The sequence below is a fragment of the Cephus cinctus genome, unplaced genomic scaffold (assembly GCF_000341935.2).
Source record: "Cephus cinctus unplaced genomic scaffold, Ccin1 Ccin1_scaffold0123, whole genome shotgun sequence".
Taxonomy (NCBI): domain Eukaryota; kingdom Metazoa; phylum Arthropoda; class Insecta; order Hymenoptera; family Cephidae; genus Cephus; species Cephus cinctus.
Window position 1 is genome coordinate 1,009,873 of NW_014332857.1, and position 23,146 is coordinate 1,033,018.

The 23,146-nt window shown below is 36.0% G+C and overlaps 4 protein-coding genes and 1 long non-coding RNA gene across 6 annotated transcripts; 1 reads left to right on the forward strand and 4 right to left on the reverse strand.

Annotated features, from left to right (window-relative positions):
- Nucleotides 1–379: 379 nt before the first annotated feature.
- Nucleotides 380–3,084, reverse strand: LOC107274858 (esterase FE4). Its single transcript, XM_015754417.2, has 10 exons — nt 2,905–3,084; nt 2,632–2,763; nt 2,263–2,554; nt 1,996–2,181; nt 1,717–1,916; nt 1,479–1,647; nt 1,239–1,399; nt 979–1,129; nt 754–886; nt 380–669 (listed from the first exon to the last, which is right to left on the reverse strand). The coding sequence occupies exons 1-10, from the start codon at nt 2,986–2,988 to the stop codon at nt 486–488; spliced, it is 1,692 nt and encodes a 563-aa protein (XP_015609903.1). The 5' UTR covers nt 2,989–3,084; the 3' UTR covers nt 380–485.
- Nucleotides 3,085–5,086: 2,002 nt separating this feature from the next.
- Nucleotides 5,087–7,860, reverse strand: LOC107274865 (esterase FE4). The gene is made up of 10 exons (XM_015754427.2): nt 7,731–7,860; nt 7,458–7,589; nt 7,089–7,380; nt 6,823–7,008; nt 6,547–6,746; nt 6,281–6,449; nt 6,040–6,212; nt 5,793–5,943; nt 5,568–5,700; nt 5,087–5,351 (listed from the first exon to the last, which is right to left on the reverse strand). The coding sequence occupies exons 1-10, from the start codon at nt 7,812–7,814 to the stop codon at nt 5,168–5,170; spliced, it is 1,704 nt and encodes a 567-aa protein (XP_015609913.1). The 5' UTR covers nt 7,815–7,860; the 3' UTR covers nt 5,087–5,167.
- Nucleotides 7,861–11,786: 3,926 nt separating this feature from the next.
- On the reverse strand, nt 11,787–14,546 carry LOC107275015 (esterase FE4). The gene is made up of 10 exons (XM_015754730.2): nt 14,393–14,546; nt 14,120–14,251; nt 13,751–14,042; nt 13,484–13,669; nt 13,203–13,402; nt 12,854–13,022; nt 12,631–12,794; nt 12,366–12,516; nt 12,141–12,273; nt 11,787–12,055 (listed from the first exon to the last, which is right to left on the reverse strand). Exons 1-10 carry the CDS (start codon nt 14,474–14,476, stop codon nt 11,872–11,874), a joined length of 1,695 nt encoding a protein of 564 aa, XP_015610216.1. The 5' UTR covers nt 14,477–14,546; the 3' UTR covers nt 11,787–11,871.
- A 1,998-nt stretch (nt 14,547–16,544) lies between these two features.
- Nucleotides 16,545–21,652, reverse strand: LOC107275014 (esterase FE4; the record flags this gene model as incomplete). 2 transcript variants are annotated; one of them, XM_025079988.1, is given in 9 exon segments in its annotated part: nt 16,545–16,831; nt 19,626–19,758; nt 19,850–20,000; nt 20,102–20,265; nt 20,352–20,520; nt 20,598–20,797; nt 20,873–21,058; nt 21,140–21,431; nt 21,521–21,652. In XM_025079988.1, coding segments are annotated over 9 exon segments (1,611 nt in total), but the record flags the coding sequence as incomplete, so codon positions are not given.
- A 1,077-nt stretch (nt 21,653–22,729) lies between these two features.
- LOC107275016 lies at nt 22,730–23,146 on the forward strand. The gene is made up of 2 exons (XR_001539594.2): nt 22,730–22,888; nt 22,980–23,146. It is a non-coding gene; the product is annotated as an uncharacterized LOC107275016 (long non-coding RNA).

The following is a 23,146-nucleotide window of genomic DNA, read 5'->3' on the forward strand; positions in this document are numbered from 1 at the left end:
CCATCTCAATACGCCCTGATCTCGTACACTAATCGTATTGAACTTGGTGGCAATCGCTTCAGAACCTTCAATTCCTATAGTGAATGTATCAATAACTTTTCCTCATATATAACGGTTCATAAGATATTTTGTTCCAAACACAGGTATAAGGAGTTGACTCGAGTAAAGAGTCTCGGCGCGCTGCGCCCTGTACAGCCGGTTGCCTGTACTTGGCGCGAGACTCGACCGAGTCTCTTGATAAGGATACAACGCCGGTCGCAGTAATAGCAGTAAATTTCGGAATATACATAAAATAGTTAGTAGCACTAGAAGCTGAAAAATTTGGACATCGGCTGTGATAAACCGACTGATTTCATAGCAAATTATGAGGATGCAAATATAATTTACATTACATGCACATTTTGTATTTTATTTTTGCAACAGATTTACGCATGTATACATTGTGTCCTTAAATTACACTCAACGTTTTTTTGTCGAGACAATGATTAGTCAAAAAGATATGCAAAATTTCCAAGAATATGTTTGTATATGGAAACCCATAATTTGACTCTTGAGTTGAAAACTTTCGACGACATGGATGAAGTTGAATTGATCTTTAAGAAATTTCCTTTCGTTGTCATATCTTCCCAAGCTGTGGTGACATTCGTGGAAAGCTCAGGAGTTGGGTTACTGAAGAAGATAAAAGGGGAGTTAAACGTTAATTAATTTTTTGTTAAAATTAATATTGACAAACTTCGTCCATATTATATTTACCCGTATTTTGCGAAATCGGTCCACATTCTTGTCATTGCGTAAACCATTTTTTCATCTGTCGATCCAGCAGCCGGAGTGACGCCAAGAGCAGCTGGATAGAAGAGATAGCCAGTTTCATCCCCATGTGCTACACCTTTATTTTTAAAGATAAATATTGAATTCATTATTTTACACGTATGCAGTACGATTGAAATATTATTAGAAATTAAACCTATAATATATTACCAGAGGTCAACGATACGTTTAAAAACTTTTTGAAAAATCCCAGTCCTCCGTCGTATGAAAATAGGTAATGATAAATCGGATTCACCATGTAGGATGCCATTATCCTTAAAGACATTTCCGTCCCATATGTGAAGTAGATATCACTCTTCAGCTGTCCAAAAAAAAGGATCCAAAAGTGGTGATTATTCAATTTGATGAAATCAAGACATAGTCTAATATACATATAAGAGAGGAAAAAGAGAAATCCCAAAATTATGTACCTGAATATAAGGAAGTACATCTTTAGTACTGATATTACCATGGAAATAAAAATTTTGTACTTTTTTACTAATTTTACTAATTTCTGCTTTATTTGTGAGATTGAGGTCGATTGGTAGAAAAGCATCAAAATTATTGTTGAAGAATGCCGCATTTCTGATACCTGAAAGAGAAAATGTCAAACAAACGACAAAAACAAAAAATAATTCATAAAAAAAAATATTAAACTAAGAATCATTCACCATTGGCAGATATAACTGATTCGTTGAGATTGAAGCCCATCATGTAAGGAACATCATTAATTTCACCGTTTTTCAGAAGCAGCCAGGGATCCGCCGGAAGGAAAATATCCTGACCGACGTCAACTTCTACTGTGGGTCTGAACATAAAGGAGGCACCAGACATGGCATCCTGTGCAAAGAAGTATTTTTTATAATAATTTTTATCTCACTATACTTATAATTAAAGATAATACTTTACCCTAGCAGTACCCAGATTGAAGGCTGTTTGAACAATGGTGCTACTATTGACATTCAATAATCCATTGACAAGTTCAGTGGAATCAGTGGCATTGATACCCAGTGCTTTTCCCAGGGCGAAGGAAGATGCGGTGGAATTATATGAAATTGCCCAAGTAGCCAAACAGGTACCACTTTGAGCAATGGCATATTTGAAAAGACCTGGAACAAAGAGCAGATATATAAAAATATTGGAATAAAACAGGTGAGTGTATAAGATGGGGAGAATTGAATAATATACCACTAGAAAGTGGTGACAGCATATGATACTGTACAGATCCACCACCAGCAGCATCGCCAAAGATGGTTACGAGAGATGGATCTCCACCAAAGTGTACAATATTTTCCTGGACCCACTGCATGGCAGCAACTTGATCCTTAAGACCCACGTTGCCTGGAGCGGCAGCATCTCTTGTGCTGAGGAATCCTGTGGATGATATTAATTAATCAAAGGAAAAATATTCTTTGGAAACGTCTTGATGATATTTTATCAAGAAACTTTGTTTACCTATTGGACCTAGTCGATAATTTACTGTGACAAGTACAACGCCATTTTCGACAAGATAATCAGGTCCATAGATGTCACTGTTGCCGGACCCAAAATTGAAATCTCCACCGTGGAACCAAATCATTACTGGTAAAGAAGCGCAATCATCAAGGCTTGGAGTGTAGACGTTGACAAATAGACAGTCATCTGATCCAATCACAGGTCGAAAAGCTGGAATACATAACTGAGTGCATCTTGATCCGTGTTGAGTTGCATCGTAAACACCATCCCAGGCCTCGACCTCTTCGGCAACCTGTGCCCATTAATAAATATAATGAATAATAAATGCAATTAATGAATCATCTGGAATTATAATTTATCGTTTCTTACAGAGAATTTTCGTGTACCAGTTGCTGGAGCTGCATATCTTACACCCTTGAAGCTGTACATAGTCACGCCATTTAATACAGTCTGTGTTTCCAACCCTTGCAAGGTACCTTTTGGTATGGTGACCTCGACAGTCTGCAATGAAAATTATTTCGTTTGTTAAATTCCTGCGAATTTGAAGAGACGTATCGCAGTCTGCTTAGGAATTTACGAAGAGATTAGTCAGAGGTCATTATTTGAAAATTGTAGGAATAATTGATGAATGTGGAATCTTACAGTCGAATCCGCCCCGTTGGCATTTTGTGCCAGGAGAGCCAAACCAAAAATGGCCACCACTAATTCGATACCTCTGTTCTTCATGGTGGCAATGTGACAGTGAACGCGCCGATATTCTTTTTCGTCAATTTATACTGTAATCGTCTTTCCACTATATGAACAAGTGTGAGCAGTATTGTAAATGGACAAAAAATATTCTGCGAGGTCTAAACAAACAATATTTCATACCAACTAGATTTTCCAGATGTCTTACAACGCCTTCAGTGCTTTATCAGACTGGTCGTACGTGTCTCCTCTTTAAACAAAAGCATTCCTTGTCAGGTACGAACGAGAATTCCGTTAAATCTGTAACGAAAACTTTCAATTTTGTACTTGCTAATAATTTCGTATTGCCTCGTTCGACTTAACGTTTGTTCGATCATATTCCAAATATGTTATTTTGAGTATGTGATTCCAACAGGCGGAGGTGTGAATTCGTATTTAATAAAGCAATCACGAATGATTTCATTTATATTTGCTTACATGGCTGATAAAAACAACGTGTAATCAAGTGTTTCTACGTAATCAGCTAGCATAAAGTCACCAAAGATCTTTATAGAACTTGTATCGTCGTACAAGAATTGAAAGAATATTTTAATATAGATTATATTGAATGATTATCCAATAATTTTTGCAAATGAAATAGTAATAGTAATAGGATTAGATATGGGAACACTTAAGAAGTGGAACAGGGAACACTGGAACATTCGAAGGCGAAGCAGAGCAGGAGAATATATGGCAAAAGAGGAAAAAATTTAATAGAAATTATAAACGAAACAGGAAGGCTAATAAAATTTATTATCGGACGCGATAAATTAGGTTAAAGGGGAAAATATTGTAAAAGAGAAAGAAAAAAATGGAAAGGACGGAGAGACGGGTACCTTAACCCTTAACTACACACGGGTGCGATCTCAAAGACCTCACAAATTTTATGTTTAATCCTCCTGCCGAATTTGTCTCTACTTATATTTTCCACGAATTAAAAAAGAAAAAACCTACTAAATAATTTTGTCTTGATACTTGGTCATTAAATTCTTTTAAACTAAGAGAAGAGGTATAAAAGTATAGAAGAAATAAGGAAAGAAATATATCAGAAAATAAATAATTAAATATAGAGAAATAAGGAAGTAAAGAAGAAATAAATATAGAAACAGAAGAAGGTTGGAAATGGTTATGAGGAGTGTTTCCAATAGACAAGTATAGGAGACCGATTCGAGGAAGAGTGAGCGATCCGAGTCCGGGCACTGCCTTGAGCACTCCCCTTACCAACCGATTGCACCCACTCCCCGAGTCCTGCGCGACGAATTTGCGCGCACACAATTTTGGGGAACTTCCAGTATTTCTAAATATGCTTGGCAGGAATTACCGATTTCTGAGTGTTAATATTTTACCTTATTAATTTAATTAAATATTTTAATGTTCGAAACACCGAATTTATTATTATTTCAATTTGAACGTAATTTATTTTCGATATTCTACGATTTTAATTCAATTTGTATCTACTCCGTATACTCTGGAAGATTTTTATTTATCCTCAATTTTATATTTTGAATAAATTTTAAAAGTAAATCAAGATCCAATAATATTTAGTAAAAATGGAGGTGCTACACGGGTGTCAAATTGGCACTGCACTTTCTTAAAAATTTCTTAAAAATTTATTAACAATAGGCTTTTTCAATAGTTCTTGAGAAGTTATATAGTTCCCGGTCTCGTTCTACGGGTTGCTTTGGAAACCAACGGTGAGTAGCGGAGAACCTCCTTCCGCCAAGCTACGCGTCCGTGTTCACGTTTAGCTCGGCTACGACGGGATTCGTATTATCGACGGAGGCGATGATCAGAAAAATCCTACTTCCAGACTCACCGCTACGATTTAGCGCCATGATTTTGGTATCGCCTGAAAGCGTAGCGTTGTCCATCTCTATACTCATCTCTGGTGCCTGAATAACGTGTACGCTATGGTGAGGGACATTCTGTAATAGACCACGCTCCATAGTAGCGCACATGATTCTGGTCTCAACTCTGTGCTCTTGGAGAGAGTCGACTGTAATACACCAATCTGTGGGACAGAGCTAACTAAATTATAAAATGTAATATACGACTGATTCTAAGAAAGTGATTTTAAGAAATGTGGTAATTATAGTAATACACTTATTTACGTTATAAATTATTATTATTATTTTACACAAAAGTACCGTCAGCACTGTTTGACATTTTACACAAGTTTTCACTCGAAATAAGAATAATAATCGCCAAGAACATTTTTGAATATAGACGCCCACAATTTGACTCTATCATTAAAGACATTCTGGTCCATGAATGAATCTGGATTGATGTCCAAATAATTTCCATCTATCGTCATTTCGTCCCAAATTGTGGTAACGTTCTCAGAAAGGCATGGAGTTGGATTGCTATAAGAAATCAGAAAAAACCAAGTTAATTAATAAAAATAAATTACTCAACTCTTAAACGTTAACAAGGATTTTCCTATAGATGCTAAAGGGGTTGCCAACAATACGTCGAGCCAAGTATCCCCACCGTAATATCTGTAGTATAGGTCTGAATACGATTTTTACGTTAGGGGATTAATGATTATAATATTTAAAAAAATTAAATTTCTATCTTACCCATATTTTGCAAAATCTGTCCACATTCTAGTCATTGCATAAACCATTTTTTCTTCTGTCGATCCAATTTCTGGCGTAATACCAAGAGCAGCCGGATAGAACATATAGCCAGTTTCATCTGCATGGGCTACGCCTGCATTATTGATGTAAAGCATAGAAATAATTAAGCCTGTAGAATAATTTGGAAAAAAAAAAGAAAATAAAATCAAAAATATTTTATATTACCCGACGTCATATTAATGCGGAAGAATTTTTTGAAGAATCCAAGTTGTCCGTCATACGTAAAAAGATAATTGTAGATAGGACTTTTCATGTAGGTCGCCATTATTTTTAAAGAGAAGGCTGTCCCGTACGTGAAGTATATGTCGCTCTGAAGCTAACCAATTAAGAAGAACGAACGAACGTCAATTAGATCTTATCGACTTGATGCGATAAAAATCATCAAATTTCTAATCAATTAATTCTATAATACCTCGATATATGGCAGCACGTCGTTGGTGGTGATATTATTTCCACCAAAATAGAAGTTTCTCAGTTTTGTAACGTCTTCGCTGATCTCTTCACTGTCTCTACTGGCTGTGAGATTCAGTTCCACAGGCAGGAAACCGTCGAAGTTACTATTGAAGAATTCTGCGTTACTGATACCTAACAAAAATTGTCAGTTGAAGAAATAATGTGAAAATGGCAATTAAATTGTATTTAAAATAACTTACTAGTAGCGATTATAATCGCTTCGTCTTTATTGAAACCCATTACATAAGGAACGTCGTTGATCTGGCCGGTTTTTAAAAGTTGCCAAGGATCAGCAGGAAGATATATATCCTGACCAACGTCAACCTCGACTGAAGGTCTGAACACGAATAGAGCTCCTGCCATTGTCTCCTGTGATTATTTATTATTTTAAATTCGAAAGTGTAATAATAATAACAATAAGAACAAAAAACAAAGACAACAACAACAATAACAGTAATAACGTCACCTTAGTTGTAGTCATCCCAAAAGCTGCCCTAGCAATGTCCTTAGAATCAATATTCAGTAATCCATTAACGAGTTCAGTGGAATCGGTGGTATTGATTCCTAATACTCTTCCTAAAGCGAAGGCATCTGCGGTTGAGGTATAGGAAATGGACCAGGTAGTTAGGACGGTACCGCTCTGAGCAATGGCATGGGCGAAGAGACCTTAAAAAAATATGAATATTATAGTAAAATTTGAAAAAAAAGAGTGTGAATAATATGAAGAATTAAAATAAAGTACCAGCAGAGAGTGGTGAGATCATGTGGTACTGTACAGATCCAGCACCAGAAGCATCACCAAAGATGGTTACGCGTCCTGGATCTCCACCAAAGTATTCAATATTGTCCTGGACCCACCTCATGGCAGCAACTTGATCCTTAAGACCCACGTTGCCTGGAGCAGCAGCATCTTTCGTGTTGAGGAATCCTGTGGACGATAATATTGAATTCAGACTAAATATTTTTTGAAAACGTTTTGATGAGATTTTATGAAAAAACCTGTATTACCTACTGCACCCAATCTGTAATTGACCGACACCATTACGACGCCATTTTCGACAATATAATCGGGTCCATAAACGTCACTGTCGCCGGAACCAAAATTGTAGTCTCCACCGTGAAACCAAATCATCACTGGTAAAGAAGCCTGATCATCAAGGTTTGGAGTGTAGACGTTGAGGAATAGACAGTCATCTGAGCCAATGTAATATGAATAAGATGCTACACAAATTTGTGCGCATCTTGATCCGTGTTGAGTTGCATCGTAAACACCATCCCAGGCCTCGACCTCTTCGGCAACCTGTGCCCATTAATAAATATAATGAATAATAAATACAATTAATGAATCATCTGGAATTATAATTTATCGTTTCTTACAGAGAATTTTCGTGTACCAGTTGCTGGAGCTGCATATCTTACACCCTTAAAGCTGTACATTGTCACGCCATTTAATGCAGTCTGTGTTTCCAACCCTTGCAAGGTACCTTTTGGTATGGTGACCTCGACAGTCTGCAATGAAAATTATTTCGTTTGTTAAATTCCTGCGAATTTGAAGAGACGTATCGCAGTCTGCTTAGGAATTTACGAAGAGATTAGTCAGAGGTCATTATTTGAAAATTCTAGGAATAATTGATGAATGTGGAATCTTACAGTCGAATCCGCCCCGTTGGCATTTTGTGCCAGGAGAGCCAAACCAAAAATGGCCACCACTAATTTGATACCTCTGTTCTTCATGGTGGCAATGTTACAGTGAACGCGCCGATATTTTTTGTCTTCAATTTATACTATAATCGGCTTTCTACTATATGAACAAGTGTGAGCAGTATTGTGACTAGATAAAAAATATTCTACGAGGTCTATACAATTAATATTACGTGAAAAATAAATTTTCTAGATGTTTACACAACGCCTTCAGTGCTTTATCAGACTGGTCGTACGTGTCTCCTCTTTAAACAAAAGTATTCCTTGTCAGGTAGGGACGAAAATTCTGTTAAATCTGTAATGAAAACTTTCAATTTTGTACTTGCTAATAACTTCGTATTGCCTCGTTCGACTTAACGTTTATTCAAACTTATTTCAAATATGTTATTTTAAGTATATGATTCCAACAGGAGGAGGTGTGAATTTGTATTTAATAAAGCCATCACGAATTTATTAGAAATGATTTAATTTATATTTGTTTACATGGCTGATAAGAACTTACAACGTGTAATCACGTATTTCTACGTATCCAGCTAGCATAAAGTCGCCAAAGATGTTTATAACATTTTTAACGTCGTACAAGAATTGAAAGCATATTTCAATATATATTATATTGAGGTAATATTCAATAATTTTTGGTCCATTCATAATTTTTGGACCTCTGATCCCATGCAGTTGATTTTCGTGGTAATAATTCTCGTATGAATCTGGCGAAAATAATTTTTTTCATTTTCTACCATATTCGAGTTTCTTATATCATATGAACAGGTGTGAGCAGTTTTGCAATATAATATTATCTATCTACAAAATTTATGCAAATAGTGCTATTTACCAAATGATTATTCCAAATAATTTACAGCTGATGGTACGATTAAAATTTACGTGAGCCGATCACCTCATTATTTAAGTAAGTTATCATATACATTTATAACTAAAAAAAAATGCCTACAGTATTTGCCCATAGTTGTATAATATCTTGTTTTATAAAATCGCAATTCCGACTCATACACCTATTCACCTGCACGTGTTTTGATTGTTTAATATTTGTTTGAAACAAAATATTAATTGTCATTTTAAATATGCGACTCAATAAAACAAATGCATTTAGTAAATCTAAATTTATGAAATAAGTAGTGAACTTCAACAAATTTTTATGTACCCAGGTAGTATAAAGGTTTCAGAGACGTTTATGGGACCAATAACATTCACCAATCATCTTACTGACATCTATGAAACCCTTATGTCGTGTGGGCGAGTACACAATATACCGAAACCATATATCTATAAAGCAATTCGAAATTATACATCGAGTATTTCAGTTCAAATGCACCAACCTGAAGTTGGTGCGCCCATTCGATTCTTACGATAGAACCATCTTCATATAGAATATGTTTGGCCTAATTAACCAAATATACAGCTGTAGCTATTTCCAGTGACACTTTTACTAACTTGAAGATTTTAAGTGCCGTCATTTACGTGTTAACGAAATATTTGATCAGGTTAGAAGTATGTTTAGGAACATGAATTATGTCACAGTGGTATTTTAGCTGGAAATATATTTTAATTAATTGCTTTTGGTCTGTTACGTATATAGCAGGTACGTAATTGCTAATATGGAATCTGATTGTCCTAAGCAATAGTGATATCTTCAAAGCTAACATGTTTTTACAGAATCGATGAATACTTGTATGTAATCCACGTCATTCTCGTGCATCAATATAAATATGCAGAAAATTTATTACGTATAAATTTTTCAAGTTGTAAATATTAAATACATCAGAATAATAAAATATAACCTGCGTCTATTAGAGTGTGTGAATTCTATTTTCTTCGTATCTTAAGGATTTGCCCATAATTTGAGACTGTTGGTGATAGATGGCGCCAGGAGTAGTTGATTCGCGGGAAGGAACGGGAGTTCGGATTCGCCTTTGGAATGCGCGAGCGTGCCCTCATGAGTGATTATTTATTAGGTGGAGACTGTCGATAAGGAAAGGAAAAGGATTAGAAAGAAGAAAGGAAAACTTAATACTTGAAAGGAAAGCGAAAAACCACTGCAGGATTATGATATAAAACCATCTTCCGTATATTGTTACAGGATACGTCTATTCTCTACAATCGTCAAATTCGAAGTGTTCTTAAAACTTTTGTCTTAATTTCTAGTTCGCATACCGATGTTTTGGATAGATTGACTGCACACAAGACTATGGTCGTAGCGTACCCTAAGGGTGCTCAAGGCCCCGAGATACCATATTGCTACCAGAACCTGGGCCCGACCTACTGAGCAAGCTCAGCAGATGAGGCGAAAGGGGCAACCCCCGTCGCCATAGTCCACGTGTGTTTCTCTAACAGAATTAATTACCCTCTTATTACTACTCGAACAAATATTCTCAGCCCAACCAAAGAAATAGGGAAAGTAAGACAAGCGCAATGGAAAATGAACGAGAACCGAACAGAAAGAAGAAGACAGAAAAAAAGAAACAAGAAGAGTAAGGAATAAGATATGAAATAAAAAAAAAGAAAATTAGCAAAGTAAGGAATATGATTATAGGACTAAATAAGAAATAAATATAGAAAAAAAAAAGATAGAAATGGGTAAGACGGGATCGTCCAAAAAACTGGTATAGGCGACTGGCTCGTGGGGGAATGAGCGCTCTAAGCCTAAGCACTCCTGTAACTGCCTCCCCCCCACTCCGCGGGTTCTGCGCTCCGACAAATTTTACAATTACCAGCACTTTTAATCGTTCAAACCGTGATTCCTTCTTTCTAAGTGTTAATTTATAAACTTATTAATGTAATTCATCAATCGGGCCAGTACCAACATATGAACTTCTATCTCCTCTTTAATATGGCTACCAGTGATATCACCTAATGGTCAAGACTCGAAAGTATTACACTACTAAAATAAAACTTGCAGGTGTCCATCTGCCTAAAGGCAAATACCAGAAGAGAGTGGTGTTGTCACGTGCCGTGTCTTTTTGAATTTGAATCTAGCACACATATATACGAACGATGACGCAACAGAGAAGCCACGCGATTTCGGAGACGCCGACTCCAGCGATATGTGAGGAAGCTAGCTTCCGGTCTTATCGCACCGCGAACGTGCCTAAACGTGTGAACTGAAAATTCCAGGATTTCCCTACCTGTCCACCTACTTTCAGCAGAAAGTAGGATGGAGCAGGGAAGGCAAATTAGTCTCCAGATACACACCAGAGCGCATAGTTCGGGCTGGAATAGCCCGTCACAAATTGCATCGCGCGGCGGCTATCATTCTCACGGGAGTTCCGCGTACTATTATCTATCGCCGTATGTAAGTCGATTAAGACGTATCGAGCCCTACGAGTTGCACGCGTAGCGTATTAGGCAATGTGAGCTTAGATGTTAGTATTCTGATTTTGCCACGAACAATATTGTCGTGTAGTTTAAGTGATCACCAAAGTGAAGGATCTCGAGTCGTGTGAAGAAGAATTGCGAACACAAAGGCAGCGTTGGCATCCAGTGTTGCGCGCCGAATGAACCTACGAGAGTGAGTATGCAGGGGTGAGTGTGGGCACGGCATTACGAGATCATTGTAACCTAGCTGTAAGACCATCTGGCACTTTTCTTTATTTCTATTTAATAACTAACATATAAGTAAAATTAGGTTTTAACAATATATTCGAATCATTTCATTGGGATCACTGCATCTTTGATTTAAATAGACCATACACCAATTCCTCCACCTAACGGCAATCCAAAGGACCGGGCCTGTATAGGACGGCAGTCAAGAACTTACCCAGAACAAAAATAAATATAAACTTCCACGCGCCGAATCATTTCATTGGGATTACTGCATCTTTGATTTAAATAGATCATACACAAATTCCTCCATCTAACGGCAATCCAAAGGACCGGGCCTGTATAGGACGGCAGTCAAGAGCTTACCCAGAACAAAAATAAATATAAACTTCCACGCGTAGCGTGGGAGATTAACTTTGTTAGACATGTGATAACGTCCTGCACGTCACAGTGTTTTTCATTATTCAATTATTTATTTATCAATCAATTTACGCTGTTCCATAATACACTCGAAAATTGTTTTCAGAGGCGATGATTAGTCAAAGAGACATGCAAAATCTCCAAGAATATTTTTGTATATGGATACCCAAAATTGGACTCTTTCGTTGAAAACTTTCGACGACATGGTTGAAGTTGAATCGATGTTCAAGAAATTTCCTTTCGTTGTCATGTCTTCCCAAGCTGTGGTGACATTCGTGGAAAGCTCAGGAGTTGGGTCACTGAAGAAGATAAAAGGGGAGTTGAACGTTAATTAATTTTTTTGTTAAAATTAATATTGACAAACTTCGTCCATATTATATTTACCCGTATTTTGCGAAATCGGTCCACATTCTTGTCATTGCGTAAACCATTTTTTCATCTGTCGATCCAGCAGCCGGAGTGACGCCAAAAGCAGCTTGATAGAAGAGATAGGCAACTTCATCCGCATGAGATACTCCTTTATTTTCAATGATAAATATTGAATTCATTATTTCAACCGTATGCAGCACGATTTAAATATTGTTATAAATTAAATCTATAATATATTACCAGAGGTCAGTGATATGCCGAAAATCTTTCTGAAAAATCCAAGTCCTCCATCGTATGCAAATAGGTAACGATAAATCGGACTGTCCATGTAGTATGCCATTATCCTTAAAGACATTTCCGTCCCATGCGTGTAATCTAGATCATCTCTCAGCTGTAGAAAAAAGAGATCACGCGTGTCTCAGTTGGTTAAATAAATTAAATAATTATTTAATTTCATTAAACTGAATCAGAACGCACATAAATAATTTTGAAAAAAATTATATACCTCGATATAAGAAAGTGAGTCATCATCGGTGACACCATGGCCACCGAAATAAAAGTCTTTGACTTTAGTAACAATATCACTAATTGTTCTACTGTCTGTGAGATTAAGATCGAATGGTAGAAAAGCATCAAAATTGTTATTGAAGAACGCTGCCTTGCTGACATCTAAAAAATATGATTACAATTAGGCCAATATAAAAAATGTACTTTTATGATTTTCTTACCATTCACTGCAGTAATTGACTCGTTTAAGTTGGTACCCATCATGAACGGAACATCGTTGATTTGACCATTCTTTAAAAGTACCCAAGGGTCAGCCGGAAGGAAAATATCCTGACCAACGTCAACTTCCACTGTGGGTCTGAAAATGAAGTTGAGACCTGCCATATTATCCTGCAAAAAATATTAATATGTTTTCAATTCGTTTTATACTCGAGTCATATGTTTGCAGGGCTAGTCAGTTCAAATGTATCGGCTGAAGTTGCTTTTCCTATAAACTTCGAATTGATGGGCTAACTTCACTTCATACGCTGTATGTATGTGTATATATATATATATAATGTAATACCTTACCTTGTCACTAGCTAGCCTGATGGCTGTTGCAACAATGGACTCACTATCGACTTCCAATAATCCGTTGACAAGTTCAGTGGAATCGGTGGTATGGATACCTAGTAGTTTCCCCAAGGCAAACGAATACGCAGTAGAATTATAAGAAATTGCCCAAGTAGATAAAATTGGACCACTTTCAGCAATGGCACGGCTGAATAGACCTAAAACGAAAATCAGTAGTCCATTGTTACACTGGAATAAATAGGTAAGTGCATGTAATAAGGAGAATTTAAATAATTTACCTCTAGAGAGTGGTGAGATCATATGATACTGTACAGCTCCAGCACCAGCAGAATTACCAAAGATGGTAACCAGAGATGGATCTCCACCGAAGAACGCAATATTGTCCTGGACCCACCTCATGGCAGCAACTTGATCCTTAAGACCGACGTTGCCTGGAGCAGCAGCATCTCTCGTGCTGAGGAATCCTGTGGACGATATTAATTAATCGAAGGAAAAATATTATAAGGAAACGTCTTGATGATACTTTGTCAGAAAACTTCGTTTACCCATTGGACCCAGTCGGTAATTTACTGTGACAAGTACGACGTCATTTTCGACGAGATAATCAGGCCCATAGATGTCACTGTTGCCGGAGCCAAAATTGAAGTCTCCACCGTGGAACCAAATCATCACTGGTAAAGAAGCCCAATCATCAAGGTTTGGAGTGTAGACGTTGAGGAATAGACAGTCATCTGAGCCAATGATAGATGAAAGAGATGGAACACATATCTGAGTGCATCTTGATCCGTGTTGAGTTGCATCGTAAACACCATCCCAGGCCTCGACCTCTTCGGCAACCTGTGCCCATTAATAAATATGATGAATAATAAATGCAATTAATGAATCATCTGGAATTATAATTTATCGTTTCTTACAGAGAATCTTCGTGTACCAGTTGCTGGGGCTGCATATCTTACACCCTTAAAGCTGTACATAGTCACGCCATTTAATACAGTCTGTGTTTCCAACCCTTGCAAGGTACCTTTTAGTATGGTGACCTCGACAGTCTGCAATGAAAATTATTTCGTTTGTTAAATTCCTTCGAATTTGAAGAGACGTATCGCAGTCTGCTTAGGAATTTACGAAGAGATTAGTCAGAGGTCATTATTTGAAAATTGTAGGAATAATTGATGAATGTGGAATCTTACAGTCGAATCCGCCCCGTTGGCATTTTGTGCCAGGAGAGCCAAACCAAAAATGGCCACCACTAATTCCATACCTCTGTTCTTCATGGTGGCAATGTTACAGTGAACGCGCCGATATTTTTTTTCGTCAATTTATACTGTAATCGTCTTTCCACTATATGAACAAGTGTCAGCAGTGTTGCAAACTGCCAGATATGGATTTTGCAAAGTCTATACACACAATGTTACGTACCATATAAATTTATTAGATGTTTTACAACGCCTTCAGTGCTTTTCCATATTATTCGCACGTGCCTTTTCGTTAAAAAAAAAAGTGTTCCTTGTCAGACACGAACGAGAATTCCATTTAATCTTTAAAGATATCCATATCTGAAAAAAAAACTTTACCATCACTAATCCCATACATGTTTTTCATGACGACATTGTCTAGTGAATCTTCAGAAATTGCTTACTTCAGTGTATACTAAAGCAAAGTATCTGCTACATGAAAAAGTGTGAGCAGTATTACAAATAAAGGAATAATAAGTATTCGTTTATTTGTATCTGCAAAATTTTTACTAACAGTTTGATATACCAAATGAAATTTCCAGATCTCTTATGGCGGTTTAATAGCTTTATGTGAGACTGATCGTATGTCTTGATATTCAACGTCACCTCGTTGATCAAAACGTGTTGTCATATACGCGTGTTTGCATACCACCACGTGCACGCACTCTTGCTGTAAGAACAAAAATCATTTTCTTATAGATATTTCTTCTTTATCGCTTTACATCAATCGCATTGAGAAAAAAGACGATGGTATTCTTAATTATGTAGCAGGGTAAAAATAATATTAGTTAGTGACACCAAACTTGTAGTATTTTTCACACTGAATTCATTAGCGCAAACTGTCTTACCATACTTAAATTTACTATTGCAATTGGTGGATATAATTGTAATAACAAATACTAACTTCATAGTAAACTACTTTACTAATTTCAAAGAGTCAAATTCACTTCCAAAAAAAATTTAAATCTACTATGGACAGTTATTATAGTTAGCCATGGATGTCAAGGGTAAATATTGTCGCATATTTATGGTCCAGACCATATTCATCTTAATACAGCAACCGGCCACCAGAAGGACCGGCATACCCGCAAACAGAGACAGGTCATCGAGCTAAATAAGCGCCAAAGTTTATTTGTTACAGAATTTTGAAATCGAATATCGAACTTTTACGATTGCGTCATACAAATCCTAGACCGCTGAGTAGCAGGCTACGCGCTCACACTACATGCCAGCGCGAGGTATGAAGCAAGACTCTTCCTGCAAGATCATCAATACTGCGGTGCATTATCTCCAAAATCAGAACTAATGCACCTACAGTATTCGGAACCGATGGGCAGTCTTTTGCGAACCTTGACAATCATCGGCTCTCGCTTGTGCTTCCTCTGATAGCGTCCTACGTGATTTCCGATCCAAGTGACCAAACCTTCCCACTCGAGGGCCAGGGAAGTCACCGCGGTGAGCGTACGTTACAGTCTATCGCGAGTGCCACAGCAGACGACGAAGTGCAAGTTAAAAAAATCAGAACAGTGAAACTCTCTTCGACTCTAAGAATATGATCTAACCTTCTTAAGTGAAAGAACAAATGTATAACCTTTTGTAACCTAACCTAACAAACTGACGGTGTTCGTCGCTACTCATTCGCTTTGCCAAACGTGTAGATCCTCTCGGACCGCGACAAACCGCTCAATATCAATAAATCATTCATTCCTCGAAGGGACTTGATTTACAAATCTTCAACAACCTTATTTTATTGATACTAACACAGGAGACAGATACGCCTAGCGTTTTAATGATAGACCACATTCAAATTATATGTACGCCCTAGTAGCTTCATTGGCTAAGGCTTAACACTGCCATGTCTTTACAACCATAAATAAATAAATAAGAATACCAAATAACGTTGGCTTTTATTAGATTTTTCCGTAGTATCAATTGGTGTTTTTAATTTTTCTGAAACATGTTGTTAATGCCTTCTTTAAAGAATTCTTGTTTAATCAAATTTTTGAAAAATAAAGAAAAGCTGATACCTATACGTAATTTTTTGTGAATGTCCTAATTGCGATAGCAGATTCATCTTGATCTTTACTGTGCTAGACAAGGGCCTCAATTGGTTAAATAGTTTTCATTTTATTTTGTATCATCTTTATTATCCTTCTTCGAACATGAATGCTTTTAGTATACGTTTACTTTTTTTTGACATCTTTTGATGGTTATTTGAAGTATTGATAAAATTGGCCAAGTAGATCTTTGTATATGTTCGCCCAGAATTTGACTCTTTCCGCAAATACATTCTGCTCCATTTTTGTGGTTGTGTTGATGTGCAAATAGTATCCGTTCATTGTTACATCGCCCCATATTGTCGTAACGTTTTCGGATAACTTCGGAGTAGGATCACTGATGCGAGATAAAAAAGTAATTTGTCGTTAAAGTTTTCTTAATATTTTTAGTAATAGAGAATTAATATTCGGTGCTCACCCATATTTAGCAAAGTCGGTCCACATTCTTGTTATTTTGTATAACATCTTTTCTTCTTCTGAGCCTATATCCGGCGTAATTTTAAGAAGAGCTGGGTAGAACATATATCCAGTCTCATCTGCATGGGCTACACCTATAAGTTTAATAAGAAATATTATTTAAGTATTGTATCTCCCGAGTGAAATAAATATTTTTAGGTAGTCACGAAGAACGTTTTGTGTTACCGGATGTCAAAGATACGTTAAAGAATTTTTTGAAGAATCCTAGTTTTCCATCGAAGGAGAACAGATACTGGTGGATTGGTTTGGTCATGTAATATCTCATCATCTTCAAAGAGAATGCTGTTCCGTAGGTGAAGTACAGATCACTTTGCAGCTACAAGAGGAAACGAATGAAACGTGAATTAAATCGATAAGAATTTTATAACTGAAACATAAAAACAATAGTGAAATTGGATCGATAAAAATTGTACGTACCTTAATATAAGCTTGGATGTCATTCTTAGTGACATTCTTTCCATTGAAATAGAAATTTCTCACTAGTGTAATGTCAGTGTCAAGTACTGCGCCTCTTGTAAGATTAAGATCAGTTGGAAGAAATCCTTCAAAGTGACTATTATAGTAATCCACATTTGCGATACCTGAGAAATGGACGAAGGCCATTACATCAGTTGTGAAACTACATACCGTAAAAGGAAAAAAAACAAAGCAGTGTTGTAAATTGATAAATAGGCATTCTGCGAGGTCTAGGCACACAATATTACATAACAACTAGATTTTCTAGATGTCTTACAACGTTTTCAGTGCATTCTTGGACTTGTCGTACGTGTCTCCTCGTTAAACAAGTCTTCCTTGTCAGGAACGAACGAAAATTCCATTAAATCTCTAACGATATCCATATCTGAAACAAAAAACTTTCCATTCAGTAATCCCATACAACTAGTTCTCATGATGTCAATGTTCCAGTGAATCTACCAAAATTGCTTTCTTTAATTTATACTATAGAGTATTATCTGTTATATGAACAAGTGTGAGCAGTATTACAAATGAACGATTAATTATCTGCAAAATTTGTAGTAACAGTTTGATATACCAAATAAAATTTCCAGATCATTTGCGGCACCTTGACAGGTTTATGTGACCGATCACATGTTTTGATATTCAATCTCGCTGATCCAAACTCCGTATTGTAATATACGTCTGTACTGCATAGTACTACGTGCACGCACCCTTATTGTAAAAAAAAAACATTTTCCCATAGATATTTCTTCTTCATCGTTATACATCAATCGCATGCACGTGTTGCAAAGTTAATTCGTATTTTTATACATTATTTGATTTATACTCATCACATACTGCTATGCCTTTACAACCAAATAAGAACAATATCACACAACGTCTGATTTCAAAATTTTTTTTTCGTAGTATCGATTGGTGTTTTTAATTTTTCTAAAACATATTGCTAATGCCTTCTGTAAAGGATTATTGTTTAATCCAATTTTTGAAAAATAATGAAAAGCAGATATAGGTCATTTTTGGCCAATATCCTAATTCCGATAGCAGATTCATCTTGATCTTTACTGTGCTAGACAAGGGCCTTAAGGCAGTATCCTGCTTTAGGAGGCCTAAAAAAAGCGTTTTTCCGGGAACTCTTTTAGGACAAAAAATAAGCAAGTGTAGCGAACTTAGAAGATTATTTTATTGCATATTTGAACATTGAAAAAAATTTTTTTGAGCGAAAAATAAGCATACACAGCAGATTTTTATGGTCATTTGTGCAACACCTTGCAATTGCAGTCTCAAATCGGCGGGAAAGATGAAGCTCGCAATTTTCGTTTGAAACAAAAAAACCAAAGAAAATTTTAATTTCCATATATTTTTCTTCTAGATGAACTAAGAAAAACCCAAAAAGTTGTGAAATCTAAAATTTTTCTCAAGTTTGAGAAAAAGATGTGTTTTTTGTGAAAAAAAAAATTATTTTAACTTGCTAAAAAAGTTGTTTAGAACTTTTTTCATGAATCTTTTCAGTTCAAATAGAGGAGAATCCAAAACTGTAGCTAACAAGCCTTGGTTCGTTTTGATTGGTCGTCTAGTTTTCTTGCAATCACGCCCGCCAGTTTAGAAAAAGCGTAAAAATGAAAACTCGACAAAACGCGCTTTAAAGTAAAGGAGCGCGCGCTCCAGCTGCCCATACCCCATTGCGTTTAGTGCTGTATATTTGAAAACATTGTGAATTAGTCTCTATAACTTTGAATACATATTCTTGGATACATTAAGAATAGATTTAGGCAATAAAATAAAATCGATTTTTGGACCCTTTTAAAACAGGATACTGCCTTAATTGGTTAAATAGTTTTCATTTTATTTTGTATCATCTTTATTATCCTTCTTCGAACATGAATCCTTTTAGTATGAGTTTACTTTTTTGTAACATCTTTTGATGGTTATTTGAAGTATTGATAAAATTTGCCAAGAGGATCTTTGTATATGTTCGCCCAGAATTTGACTCTTTCCGCAAATACATTCTGCTCCATTTTTGTGGTTGTGTTGATGTGCAAATAGTTTCCGTTCATTGTTACATCGCCCCATATTGTCGTAACGTTTTTGGATAACTTCGGAGTTGGATTACTGATGCGAGATAAAAAAGTAATTTGTCGTTACATTAAAGTTTTCTTAATATTTATAGCAATAGAGAATTAATATTCGGTGCTCACCCATATTTAGCAAAGTCGGTCCACATTCTTGTCATTTTGTATAACATCTTTTCTTCTTCTGAGCCTTTATCCGGCGTAATTTTAAGAAGGGCTGGGTAGAACATATATCCAGTCTCATCTGCATGGGCTACACCTATAAGTTTAATAAGAAATATTATTTAAGTATTGTATCTCCCGAGTGAAATAAATATTTTTAGGTGGTCACGAAGAACGTTTTGTGTTACCGGATGTCAAAGATACGTTAAAGAATTTTTTGAAGAATCCTAGTTTTCCATCGAAGGAGAACAGATACTGGTGGATTGGTTTGGTCATGTAATATCTCATCATCTTCAAAGAGAATGCTGTTCCGTAGGTGAAGTACAGATCACTTTGCAGCTACAAGAGGAAACGAATGAAACGTGAATTAAATCGATAAGAATTTTATAACTGAAACATAAAAACAATAGTGAAATTGGATCGATAAAAATTGTACGTACCTTAATATAAGCTTGGATGTCATTCTTAGTTACATTCTTTCCATTGAAATAGAAATTTCTCACTAGTGTAATGTCAGTGTCAAGTACTGCGCCTCTTGTAAGATTAAGATCAGTTGGAAGAAATCCTTCAAAGTGACTATTATAGTAATCCACATTTGCGATACCTGAGAAATGGACGAAGGCCATTACATCAGTTGTGAAACTACATACCGTAAAAGGAAAAAAAACAGTGTTACTCAAAGTTCCTTACTGTTAGCGCCTATGATCATCTCGTCCTGATTGAAACCCATCATGTATGGAACGTCATTAATTCGACCAGTCTTTAGAAGTTGCCAAGGATCAGCCGGCAGGAATATTTCCTGACCCACGTTAACTTCTACTGAGGGTTTGAAAAGGTAATGACCTCCTGACATACCCTCCTGTGAATATATTAAATATTATTTTCTTTTGTGTTTCACTTACAATCCGCTTTTATGTAGATAATTTATAATTTTACCGTCTCTCTAGACAATTTGTTTGCCATTTGAACAAGGGCGGTACTATTAATTTTCAATAATCCTTCGACAAGTTCGGTTGAATTATTGGTATTGATTCCGAATGCTGCTCCTAGAGCAAAGGAATCTTTGGTAGAGTTGTAGGTAATGGCCCAGGTAGTCATGACGGTACCGCTCTGAGCAATGGCATGGGCGAAGAGACCTTAAAAAAATATGAGAATTGTGGTAAAATATGAAAAAAAGAGTGTGAGTAATATGAAGAATTAAAATAAAGTACCAGCAGAGAGTGGTGAGATCATATGATACTGTACAGAACCAGCACCAGCAGCATCACCAAAGATGGTTACCCGGTTTGGATCTCCACCAAAGTAACGAATATTGCGCTTGACCCACCTCAAAGCAGCAATTTGATCCTTAAGACCCACGTTGCCTGGAGCAGCAGCATCTCTTGTGCTGAGGAATCCTGTAAACGATATTACTCAATCAAAGGAAAAAAATTCTTTGAAAACGTTTTGGTGATATTTTATCAAGAAACTTTTATTACCTATTGGACCCAGTCTGTAATTTATCGAGACCAATACGACGCCATTTTCGATAAGATAATCGGGTCCATACACGTCACTGTCGCCGTTACCAAAATTGAAGGATCCACCATGCAACCAAAACATCACTGGTAGACCAGCTTTACAATCAAGAGTGGATGTGTAGACGTTCAAGAATAAACAATCATCATTTCCAATGATGTATTTAAAAGCTGAAGCGCATCTCTGAGGGCATCTTGATTTGTGTTGGGTTGCATCGTAATCACCAATCCAGGGCGCGACCTCTCGAGCAACCTGTGCAGTTCAATGAATTTAATAAATGTACATGATAAATGAATGAAACTAATGAATTATGTAAAATAAGTAAATTATCGTGTCCGTACAGAGAATCTATGTACACCAGTTGCGGGGGCTGCGTATCTTACGCCCTTGAAGCTGTACATAGTGACGCCATTTAACACAGTCCGCGTTTTTAACCCTTGCAAGGTACCTTTGGGTAGGTCGACCTTGACAATCTGTAATTAAAAAAAAATAATTTTATTTTATCATATTCATTTAATCCATGGAATAATTTAAGTATTGAAATGTTTCCAGGTATTTAAACTCTTGTTTACGGTAACGATTGGTCAGAGCAACGCGTGTTAATTTTATAAAAATTCAAATTTCCATAGACAGACAGGTCAACGACCTATCGCACGATATTATTATTTACAGCTATTAAATAATTTATTTTCTGATATAATATTATTTTACAAACTTACAGTCGAGTTTGCTCCATCTGCAATTACAGCCAAGCAGGCCAAGCTACTAACGGCGAACACAAATCTGATACTACCGTTAAGCATGGCTGTGAGTTTGTGAATTTCAATATAATCCTTGGGGTAATTTATAGTATTTTAAACCGGGTGCACAAGTGTGTAATTAATTTGAGAAGAAGGATCTATGACGTATTAAAGGCACACTGAAAATTTTGATTAAAAAAATGGATTTATTTATCTAATATTTACACAAGTATAAAAAGTGCCAGCGTCAAAGACGAATACATTTTTATTTTAATTTTTCTCTTATGTTTTTCACTCAGATAGTTTGGTAATAACAGCCAATCTAATTAGGGAAATTTTTTAAAACTTTTATCGTGTATTAGATAATAAATAAATCCTTGTCCATGGAAAATTTCAAGATAATTTACCATACAGTTTTTGAAATATGACGAATATAAAAGTGTCAACTTTTTACTATGCAGTAAATGTTAATAAATTTTTCAGGGAGCTGAAAGAGAGTGAAATTTTATTCAATATAAAAATAAGGCTTAAATTGTTCATTATAATAAAAGTAATGTCAAAATATATCATATTGTATTATATCATACATATTTTATTAATTTATCATAGTAGCCTTTTTCAGTGATAATAATAATGACGAAGATTAGCACGTATTTATTACTGAGTCTATTTTCGACTGTTTACTCAACTGGTAATGAAATATTAACACGTTCCGTGCTATGTTGAAAAAGTAACAAAAAAAAAGTCCGACACGAAACGTGTTAATATGCGAGACACTTGAGAAAATACAATTTTTATCTAATAATTACATAGTTCTCTACGGCGGGAAGGTATATATACAGGAGATCCCGCTGGCATTTTACAGAAAACCATCAGGTTGTCGCAATTAATAAAATGGCGGATAAATTCACTTCCGTGTGCCTTTTCGTTATGGCGGCCGTAATTTCGGCCCTTGCAGCCACAACGACTGTGAGTAAAATTTGTTTCTTTGAAAAATTTTAAAATTTTATAAAATTCGACGTACCTTATTATTTGAACTTTTTCATTTATTCCCATACAGGACATTGATTTTGCTTCGGTGTGCTTGTAACGCCGAGGATTTTCCACGTGCAGTTCACATTCTTAGGATTGATATATCTATAATGAAATTGTAACATTTACATACTTCTATGTATACATGTTATATACATAACAATATGCACAAGTAAATTCGATAAAGTAATAGAA

Coding starts and splice junctions, on each gene's coding strand:
- LOC107274858 (XM_015754417.2), bottom strand. CDS start 2,988: ATGAAGAACAGAGGTATCGAATTAGTGGTGGCCATTTTTGGTTTGGCT. Junction 1,648..1,716: donor TCAATCTGGGTACTGCTAGG/GTAAAGTATTAT, acceptor TTCTTTGCACAG/GATGCCATGTCTGGTGCCTC. Junction 887..978: donor AAACGTATCGTTGACCTCTG/GTAATATATTAT, acceptor TTAAAAATAAAG/GTGTAGCACATGGGGATGAA.
- LOC107274865 (XM_015754427.2), bottom strand. CDS start 7,814: ATGAAGAACAGAGGTATCAAATTAGTGGTGGCCATTTTTGGTTTGGCT. Junction 6,747..6,822: donor GATCTCACCACTCTCTGCTG/GTACTTTATTTT, acceptor TATTTTTTTAAG/GTCTCTTCGCCCATGCCATT. Junction 6,213..6,280: donor AGCGATTATAATCGCTACTA/GTAAGTTATTTT, acceptor AATTTTTGTTAG/GTATCAGTAACGCAGAATTC.
- LOC107275015 (XM_015754730.2), bottom strand. CDS start 14,476: ATGAAGAACAGAGGTATGGAATTAGTGGTGGCCATTTTTGGTTTGGCT. Junction 14,252..14,392: donor CCAACGGGGCGGATTCGACT/GTAAGATTCCAC, acceptor TTTTCATTGCAG/ACTGTCGAGGTCACCATACT. Junction 14,043..14,119: donor CTGGTACACGAAGATTCTCT/GTAAGAAACGAT, acceptor TAATGGGCACAG/GTTGCCGAAGAGGTCGAGGC.